The 10,710-nt window shown below is 44.6% G+C and overlaps 1 protein-coding gene across 1 annotated transcript; it reads right to left on the reverse strand.

Moving 5' to 3' along the window:
* Nucleotides 1-422: 422 nt before the first annotated feature.
* On the reverse strand, nucleotides 423-6,496 carry NEFL (neurofilament light chain). Its single transcript, XM_007961954.3, has 4 exons — nucleotides 4,942-6,496; nucleotides 3,639-3,763; nucleotides 2,938-3,257; nucleotides 423-2,429 (listed from the first exon to the last, which is right to left on the reverse strand). The coding sequence occupies exons 1-4, from the start codon at nucleotides 5,983-5,985 to the stop codon at nucleotides 2,287-2,289; spliced, it is 1,632 nt and encodes a 543-aa protein (XP_007960145.2). The 5' UTR covers nucleotides 5,986-6,496; the 3' UTR covers nucleotides 423-2,286.
* Nucleotides 6,497-10,710: the final 4,214 nt, after the last annotated feature.

Raw genomic sequence — 10,710 nt, forward strand, 5'->3', positions numbered from 1 at the left:
TTTTCATATTAAAAGTAGGAAGCTATTACAGGTTTTATTCAGGGGGATGCCATGATCAAAATTTGCTTTTTAAAAGATTAGCCTGCTATAGGATGCTAATTGAAGGAGACCAAGAGTAGGCCCTGGGAGGAGAGTTAGAGTGGTGGCAGCATCAACTGAAAGTTGTGGAAGGATTTAAGACATGGAGGTGTTGTCACTGTAACTCGGTGATAGGTTAGTCTAGAGGGGTAGAGGAGAGGTAATGGGAGGTAGGATGTTATTCAAGGAGTCTGTTTAACGGAATCAGATGATTATAGAGAGGGGGCCATTCATTAGGAGAGAGAATACTGAAAGAGAACTGCAGGTTCGGGGGAGGAGAGAGAAAAGTGGCACTGACCACAGTACCAAATTTGGGGAAATGTTAAAAAAGACTTTAAACTCAATTTAGGTTTTTTACTATTTTATTATGGCACACAGGATAGAGTATGGTACAGTTTCCTTACTTCAACCAAGTAATTCTCAAAGTATCCAGTTATTTCCATTTGGCTAAAGTTACTTTTTGCATGTAGCTTGCATCTGTTTGAGACTTGCCATGTACACCATCCCAGGTCTAGTAAGCAGAAATGTGGAAAGCTTTGTTTCTGAGGAGACATCTCATCTTTACAGAAGCCAATACACTGAGAGCCTTCATAGTTTCAATCCATACCATCATGGAAAAGCAGCACTTTGCCTATTTGCACAGCAACCTATATTTAACTAGAAATAGGTAGTACAAAGGGATTAAGTAACTTTAATGGAGACCACTTTGGTTTCAGTTTAAATTCATAACTTATAAAGATCGTCTAAAAAACAAATATTGAATGAAATTAGCTGACAAAGCAATTGTTTTAGAACAAAGGCAGAATAGCAGATACTCAGTAATATCATCTATATTTATTCCACATCAAATGCAAGTGCAAGAGCGTTCATAACTTTACAATGGACAGAGAGGACAGATGGGGTGTGTATTTGATGCAATGTCCAACCAGTCAAGCTATCATTGAAATCCAAATATTTCCCAATAGAGACATGCAGAGCAATGTCAATGTAACAAACAAGCATATTACCTCCCCCCTTAAGTGACTCGTAATTTCATTACTTGTGTCTGTAGCTTTTACAGGTTTAAAAATGTGTGGCATCAAATGCTATTTACTTGAGGCAACAGAATTACGCTTAACAAACACTAAATCATGAGCTCAGGATTGCAGGCAACATGTTTGTAGTGGAGTGGCAAATAACCTTTGGTAGTTTTAATCCCTTCTCCTGAAATTATATGTAGATAAAAAATTATTCCTTCTTATTGTACCATGTTCTCAGGTTTTAACCTCTGCCCATGACATTTAGACTATATTTTAAAATGAAGTTATAGGGATGAATGTATGGGATTCATATTCTATCCATATTGCATTATGACATATCAGTTTGAAATGACCTATTTGTCCTGGTTCCATAGTGTAATGGTTAGCACTCTAGACTCTGAAATGACCTATTTACCATAAAGAGTATATCTGTCAAATAATTTCAGAATTGCTCCCTAGAAAGCCATTCCAAAACCTGACACAGCCCGTGTTATGAGGCAAAGTCTATTGTTATTTATAGACTTTCTCATTTACTCATGTTTATTATCAGTAACATTTTTGTGGGGAGAGATTTCACGAGTAATCACGACATAACTGTATCCCTCAGAATTTCCAAAGAAGGAATTAAAAAAAAGCATTGGTAATTGTTAAAATTTTGACTTTTTAAAAAATTGGAGGTCAATAGTCCACTGGTATATACTTTATATTGGTGCCATCTTTAAGGTATTTTAATTAATAACCACAGCAAAAAAATACATCATTCGGTATAACTTTATTTACTATTTATTGCACATAACTCAGGGTCTTTAATTGCTAACCACCAAAGGTTCAAAAGACTATTTTTCCATGAAGTTTAACATTAACATTAGCGAATTCATTTACTCATGTGGTGTTTTTTTATTGTAAACATCTGAATGATTCACATTGCCGTAGATCCTGAACTCATAAGCGTGGACCATGCACAGGCTGGCAGCAAGCCAGAAAGCCACTCTGCAAGCAAACAGATACTCTGCATAAAGAGGAAATTCATAGCACAACATTGAATGTCCAACCTAAGTCATCTCAGAATTATACATATATTGACTTTTTAATTCACATAGGATCTGGAACTCAACTGGTTGGTTGGTTGGTGATGGGGTTGACCTGATTTCGGGAGAATTATTCCTGAAATAATTAAGGAAATGGGGGTTCAATCTTTCTTCTTCGCTGCTTGTTCCTCCCCAGCACCTTCAACTTTCTTCTCCTCCTCTTCAGCTTCTTTGGTTTCCTCTCCTTCTTCACCTTCACCTCCTTCTTCTTCTTCTTTTGCTTCTTCAGACTCTTCCTTGGCAGCTTTAACATAAAAAGAAAATGTACAAAATCCAAATCCAGGGTAAGTCCAGTCAAAACATGTCTGCAAAGGTTTTATCTGCAAACACAACTGTCAGAATGCTCACCAAAACCTCCCAGCTCCAACAGCACATGTTAACAGACAATGCTTGCCATGAATAATTTGCCACTGAACACATATTTAAATTGAATGAGATCACTCCTAGGGATGGGAAACTCTGCTCCTCTCTAAGACTGAACCTCAATATTTCTTTCATTATGTGTCTGGTATCTATTTTTGTTCTTTAGGACACCAACCTGCTATGTTAAATGATTATATTAAAAAATGAAATTTTTGACCAATAACCTCATTCAGAGTAAGTGCCTTAGGAAAGGTTTGCTGAACAAACAGAAAAATTATTTATGATTCTAATGTCATATATGGCAAGGCTTCGTTTGTCTTATCTACCTCCTAACAAATCTCCACACCCAATTTGCACTTGAAGTTGCAGGGGTTTGTTTCTTATCATACCTTCTTCCTCTTCAGCTGCCTCCTCTTCCTCGGCCTCTTCCTTGTCCTTCTCCTCCTCCTCAGCTTCTCCTTCAGAGGGGGGCTCATCCTTGGCTTCCTCAGCCTTGGCAGCCTCAATGGTTTCCTCCACTTCAATCTGCTCCTCTTGGACATGGCTGGTGTAGTAGGACGGGAAGGAGCGAGTGGACATCAGATAGGAGCTGGTCTGTAAACCACCGTAGGCAGATCGGCCAAAGACCTGGGAGCTCTGGGAGTAGCCACTGGTTATGCTTCCCACGCTGGTGAAACTGAGTCGGGTCTCCTCACCTTCCAAGAGTTTCCTGGGGATGCAGACAGAAGGTGAGGTTAAAAAAACACCTGTGTTTCACGACTTGCTCTGAGCACCCTAAAAACAAAGGCAAGCAGGAGCAGGGTTGGGATTTATCAAAACTTAATGCCTGGGGATTTTTTGATGGAGACCAGAAAAAAAAATTAAATCATCCTATTAGATTTAAAATGTAATGAGAAGCTAAAAACAGGACTCCTAATTACAGGGTTAAATTCTTACATATCTAAATACCTTCTTGGAAGAAGCCAAAAACTAACACTTCATTATTTCAATAGGACTATTCTTGAAGGTTTCTGATCCAACATAACTTTAAATGGGATCTGATTTTCTTCCTAAGGTTTAATGGCTGCTATCTTTGCCCCTCTGTTTTCACCTGTAAGCTGCAATCTCAATATCCAAAGCCATCTTCACGTTGAGGAGGTCTTGATATTCTTTTAGGTATCGTGCCATTTCACTCTTTGTGGTCCTCAATTCATTTTCTAATTTGTTGATCGTGTCCTGTTTGAAGACAAAAATTAAAAAAAAAAAAATCCAAGCATAAATCCCTTCTATTTTACTGTAGTGTAGTTGCAAAGGCCTAGTTTCGATTAAAATCAAGGTGCACACAAGGTGATAAAACCTCCCCTAGAATAACTTCCTGTATCTTTTTAAAAACCTTCTTGCCTAAAATACCCAAGTTCATGAAGCCTGAGATGAAAAAAAAGATAGAAGAAAATTCTGTTCTTCTATTTCTTTACTTAATACTGTTTAATGATCATCATAAAATGCCTGCAAAGAAACTAAGTTGATAGAAAAACTGCGTTTCTCATTCACTGATTAACTATTCTTTAGCTGGGATACATGCCAGGAAACTAACGCCTTTCTTTACAGGAGAAGAAAATAGCCAGATGTTAAAAAAAAAAAAAAAAAAAAAAAAACCTAAAATATTTCCTATGTATCTAAATTATTTTTTCTACTCCCAGAAAAAGAAAAAAATTTCTACTCCCAAAAGAAGAAAAAAATGTCTACTCCCCAGAAGATGGAGATCTTTCAAAATGGACATCTTTTTAAAAATTTATTTTTTCTACTCTCCAGAAGATGGAGATGTTTAAACAGAAATGTTGTAGAAGATTTTACACATTAAAAAAAAAAGTTAAAAAGAAATGCTTTACTATGAATATCACTAGTTAACTACCTAAAACAATGTTGACTATTTTCCTGTCTACTTACTAAATAAAGGAAGGGAGTGGTTGGTAAAACTGGTCATAAAGCATGCTGGTCACAGTAATCTTTCAGAATTAATTGAGAGTTGTTCACTCTACTATTTATTAACCAGATGATCCCATAGTTGCTGCAAAGTAACCTGTAGTTAATGCAGGTCAGTAGACAGCAGATCTCACTGCAGGCCAGAGGCAACGCCCAATTCCCATGTCTTCCCCTCCCCCACCCAACAGGGGCTGGGCAGCTTTAATGCGGAACGCCGGTGTAGCAGCACCGAGCACACACCCAGACTACAGTCGCGCCCTCACTGACACCCTCCAAGTGACCCACCCCTCCCACACAGTGGCCAAGGAGCCAAGCCCTATCCCTAAGAGCTGCATGCAGCCGCACCACCCCTAGTCTCCACTTTCTGGGCGCACCAACTCTCCCCCTTGCTCGAGTCCCCCGCCCCCTTGTGTTTCGGGCGGGTGCCTCACCTGCATAGCGCTGATGTCGGCGTTCTGCTTGTCCTCCAGCTCCTGCAGCTGCTTCTCCAGCGCTTCGTTCATGCCCCGGCATGCTTCGATCTCCAGGGTCTTGGCCTTGAGCAGACGACGGCTCTCGGACACCTCGTCCTTGGCTGCGCGCACGGCGTCAGTGTTCTTGGCGGCGCTCTCGGTCAGCACGGTGAAGCGGCTCTTGAACCACTCCTCAGCATTCTGCATGTTCTTGGCGGCCAGCTTCTCGTACTGCGCGCGGATGTCCTTGAGCGCAGCGGAGAGGTCGGGCTTGGACACGTCCATCTCCACGGAGATCTGCGCGTACTGGATCTGCGCCTGCAGCTCGGCGATCTCCTCTTCGTGCACTTTCTTCAGAAAAGCGATTTCGTCCATCAAGCTGTCGATGCGCTTTTCGAGCTCGGCGCGAGCGAGTGCCGCCTCGTCGGCGCCTTTGCGCGCTTCCATCAGCCGGCCCTCGGCGTCCTCGCGGCTCAGCACCTCCTCTTCATAGCGTGCCTGCAGGTTGCGCAGGGTCTCTTCCAGCCCTTCGCGCTCGCCCTGGAGCGCCTGCTTCTCGTTGGTAGCATCTTCCGCCGCCAGGCGCAGGTCGCGGATCTCCTGCTCGTACAGCGCCCGGAAGCGGGATGGCTCGGAGTGCTTCTGGCGCAGCACCAGCAGCTCGGCTTCCAGGACCTTGTTCTGCTGCTCCAGCTCGTGTACGCGCTCGATGAAGCTGGCGAAGCGGTCATTGAGGTCCTGGAGCTGCGCCTTCTCCTGCGTGCGGATCGACTTGAGGTCGTTGCTGATGGCGGCTACCTGGCTCAGGTCGAGGTTCTCCAGGCTGGGCATCAACGATCCAGAGCTGGACGAGTAGCTGCGGCGCACGGACAGCGAGGAAGACACCGGCGCCGAGTAGCTGGAGTAAGCAGAGCGCGCGGTGCTGTAACCGCTGCGCACGCTGGAGATGTGCACCCGGGGCGTCTCCACGTAGCGCCGCTTGTAGGAGGTCGAGTAGTACGGCTCGTAGCTGAAGGAACTCATGGTGGCGGCCGGTGGCTCCCCGGCCCGCGGCGGCGGTGGGAGCCCGGAGAGAGAGGACAGGGGAGAGAGGGAAGTGGGAGGATGGATGGCTGTGTGCGGCTAGGCGCCGTCCTGCCACCCCTATTTATACGCCGGGAGGCTCCTGACGCAGCCTGCGATCGATCACGGCGCGCCGGGCAGTGGGGGCAGCGCGCTGCTGCAACCAAGGCGAGGATTCTGCGCAAAAGGGAAGGCGGGGGCGAGCTACGGCCAGGGTAGCTGCGGCGCTCGTCCTTTCCACTTTGCTCAGAGGCCCCTGATTTTCTCAGAGATCCCATGCCCCCTTACTCATTTCCCTTCTGTGCCCACCCACGCAGCCCCTCCCGTCCTACATCGCCCAGACCCGGTGACACTTGGATCCTTAAGTGTCCCCAAAACAGTTTCTTGCTCCCTTTTGACACCCGAGTTTTCGGTATCCCGGCACCTCGCACACACCCTGTCCCCCCAACTCTCCCTTTTCCCACCAGGGACCTCCTTAATTATTCCCCTTGGTGTATATGGTGATAGTGCCTCTAGGGGATTTTACATACAAATAAATAGGCTAGGTTGTGTGTATGCAGTGTGTATGGAGAAGTTTTAATTTCTTTCCAGTTTTCTGGCACTTTCTGCAATTCATTTTCTTTCTCCTGATTATTTTTCTTTTTCTTTAATGCGCTGCTTCTCAGCACATAGGGAATGTGCGCGCGAGTGCGCGCGGGCGCGCACACACACACACTCGTGAAACTGCGGCACTACTGCAGGTGTTGGTTTAGCATTTCTAAACCTTTAGAGCAGTTAATCCGCTTGTTGGTGTTTCTAGATTTTCACATTTCTTAACTGGGAATGAAGCCGCGGATGCTTTTAACGTGTTGCAGTGTGTGGGTGGCGGAGGGCAGAGAAAGAGTTGGAAGCTAACGCTGAGACTGACTTGCTGAGGCAGCCGCGCGCTCCGTGGCGGGGAGCTTCAAGGTGCCTGGATCCTCACCAAGCTAAATTCCTGCTTGCTTCCACCAACCGCAGCACGTTTAAAGTCCGCTTCCGTCTTTTTACACATGTGTAGCTCACAACCTGATGATTTCGACAAGCCTTGCAGGTGGCTGATTTTCAGGGAAGCCGCTGCGGCCAGCCCTGAGCGCCGGGCGTGGTCTCAGGGGAGGAGAGCTCCGCACCCAGGCTTCTTCAGGAACAGATAGAAAATAGCTATAGCCGCGTGATTCTTCCCCCGATACACTGTAATAACCCGAAAACAGATGCAGTCAGGATTGCATGGATTTCCTTCAGGAAGCACCCAGATACCTGAAACTGGTGCACGCTGTAGCGCACGTGGATACAGCCATGCGGTTTGCAGGGCATTTTCACATGCGTGATGTTAGGAGTCCCCCGGGTTTCATGAAGGGATTGCAGAGATTTACGGGAAACACCTAAGATTTATCTAAGCAAGCATTTAGTTTTTGTTTTATTTGTATATCGCAGCATTTGATGTGCAACTTATGTTTTTTTAAAGAGGCAAACTGAGGGGAAATATGGTAACTGTTTTCAAATAGAGAAGCCGGAATGGCTTCTCCTGTGATACTCGGAGGGTGAAGTACTTGCAGCGGTGCAGTTGCTTCTGGAGACATTTCACTCCTCTCCCGAGGAAAGGATGGGGGGGGGGAGGCCCTTTCTGACACCCCCCCAAAAAAAAACCTTTGATTGTGATAGCCCACCGTCCTCATGATAGACTGCAGCAGATAACTTTCCTTGGGTTTCTAAACAATGTCTGTTGTCGCAAATAATGCAAATTCAGAAATATTGAGATTAGTAGTTTAAATCTATCAAGACTAAGTGATCTCAGAGGACCATCCATGTCCAAATATTCTAGACTTCAAGCCTAAGGTCATGAGGCTGTCCTGAATATTGTTTGTCCCTGGCAGACTTGGTAGGTTACTTACTCTGTTGACTTTTCATAGCCTACCTATCCTTGGTCTTTTCACTCATCAAATTCAAGAGTGGAATAGGCTTCTGTGGGGCCGGGGGGTGCAGCAAGGACCTAGATAAGCCATAGAGTCTCCTCCCAATTACCCATATGTAGATGAAGCCTGGCAGAATGGATTGTTTTGTTAACCTGCTCCCTGCAAACCACCTTGTTTCACACTCAGTGTGTGTGAGTCTGCATAAAACACACTCTCAGGTATTTATGAATGCATTTACTTTGTGCCAGCTCTCTTTCCCGGGAGTTTCAGGTCACTCTCAGACCTTAAGTCCATCAGCGTTTTTTTTTTTTTTTCTTTTCTTTTCTCTTTCTTTCTTTTGTTTTCTTTTTTCCGCGGCTGCTCCCTGAAGCCTTTGACTGCAGAGTAGGCTGCCCAGAAAGGAGAGGGGCGGCGGGTGCTGCAGGGGGATGCTTCGGAGAGAAGAAACCATTGGGGCACCTGCTGCCTGCCGTCCCCTGGATAGCTGGAAAAAAGGAATACAGGAGCCAAGGGTGAGAATGGGACCCTTTCCTGTGCTGAACCTGGCCCACAGAGTGGGGGAAGGGGCAGATCCACCGCGTTTAGGCTTATCAATCTCTGGTCTTTTTTAATAGCTCCTGGCCTGGCCACCTCATACTCCATGACAGCCTTGCTTTGCCGGACTCCTGAACCCAGCCTGGGTCTGGGTTTTGGTTACCCTACCTTCAGCCTTCCTCTGCCAGGTGCCTGCCTCTTCTTTAATATTCTGTCCAGTCATCCTCCTTTTTGAATCCTCTTCCCAGCGTTTTGCTCTAAAAGCCCACATGGCATTGCTTTGTGTGGCAAAGCAAAGTGAGCAACTTTAGAAAACCTATTTAGGAAGAATACATATATTGACTTTTCCTTTCCCTTGCCATAAGTGTTTCTGATTAGTGCTGTTTATAGTAGAGTTGCAGTCTCTTTAGAAGGAGGCTTTTGAGTCTTGTCACACCCTTATGCATTTATTCCCCTTTAAACTTATTCTCTGCAAACCTGAACTTGGTTGAGGGCTGTCAACAAAACGTGCTCCTGGGAGATTAAAAATGTAGAAGTATGTTGATGACCCCTTTAACAGAATTCCTACCACTCTGGTTATCCCTAATACTTCTGTAACCCTCTAAAGAACTGTCCCAACTCATTTAGTTAAAAAGTAAATGTCTTCACATTAATAATAATAAAAAAAAAACCCATAAGGCATAACTCTTTTAGAAACACTGAAAACACTTGGCTTCTTCTCCAGTGCCAGCAGAGTCTGAAAGCTTCAGATAGATGGGACCTGGCAACTGATGACTTTTCATTTTATTATTCTAAAGCTGTTTGGGAAAACAGGAAGTTCTATATTGGCATGTGTTTTTGTAAAGGTCAGCTATAGAGTAGGGCCCATGAAAAGCCTCAGTCCAGGGTTCAAAAGAGCCAAGTTCTCCTACCACCAATAAGCTCTGGCAGAAGTCCTAGGATAGAACAGCAGATGAGTCGGCCAGGCGCGGTGGCTCATGCCTGTAATCCCAGCACTTTGGGAGGTGGAGGCGGGTGGATCGCAAGGTCAGGAGTTTGAGACCAGCCTGGCCAATATGGTGAAATCCCATCTCTACTAGAAATACAAAAAAATTAGCCGGGCTTGGTGGCACATGCCTATAATCCCAGCTACTCGGGAGGTTGAGGCAGGAGAACTGCTTGAATCTGGGAGGCAGAGGTTGCAGTGAGCCGAGATCGCACCACTGCACTCCAGCCTGGGTGACAGAGTGAGACTCTGTCTCAAAAAAAAAAAAAAAAGAACAGCAGATGAGTCTCCATCCATCTCACCACCAGGTAGATACATTAGCGTCACCAAAGCTGGCATCAGCATGTGGATGCAAGGAAACCCAGTAAATAAACTCATGCAAGATACCTACTATATAACAGGCATTTGCTATCTTGTATTGAGTAATGACAAGATCACCTGGGGATGTTTACTATTATTCAGAGCAAACAGCTGAGGCCCAGAGAAGTAAGTAATTTGCCAACTCACACATCTCCTTCAAACCTAAGCTCTACCTGCTTTCCAGACTGAGGGTTCTACTCATTCCACAAACTGCAGCCATTGCCATTTACTGCTTCCTAATGTCTCTGTGGAATTTGATAAGTGAAGTCTGCCATCTGCAGAGTTTAGCGTGCATATAATAAACCTCTCCTGCTTTGGGGACACCAATTTGCACTCTTCTGCACCATAAGGAAACCCTTAATGAGCATGCTCCATTTGGGCAGCTAGTGGCAACAAAAAACTACATGATTGTTGTAGGTTTCTCAAATATCCCAATGTAAAATAAAATGGGTGCGGCCAGTGGAACATGACACATAACTGGCATTGTAACATTTTAGATACAATGCTAAACATCAATTTACAAAACACCCTTTCAGGAATTAATAAGCTGAAATGCAAATTAGCTGACCTAACTCTTTAAAATAACCACACCATGACTTCCACATTTTTTTTCCAATTACAGTATCTTCATTTTCCACACTTGTAAACGGGTTTTCTTTGGAAATGTGACCTTAAAAATTGCTCTAAGGAATAAAAGAAAAAAATGCTGGCACCGAACACCTCATTATTGGAGTTTATAATGCTTTCTGCAAGTCTTTAACTTTCTCAAAAGCAGCATGAATAAAGTCAATAGAAATATATAGCTTGTTGAAACCACAAAGATCTTTCATCTCTGTTTCTTGTAGCCGTTTATTTCTTTGTATATTTAGCTCACCG

The sequence above is a fragment of the Chlorocebus sabaeus genome, chromosome 8 (assembly GCF_047675955.1).
Source record: "Chlorocebus sabaeus isolate Y175 chromosome 8, mChlSab1.0.hap1, whole genome shotgun sequence".
NCBI lineage: Eukaryota > Metazoa > Chordata > Mammalia > Primates > Cercopithecidae > Chlorocebus > Chlorocebus sabaeus.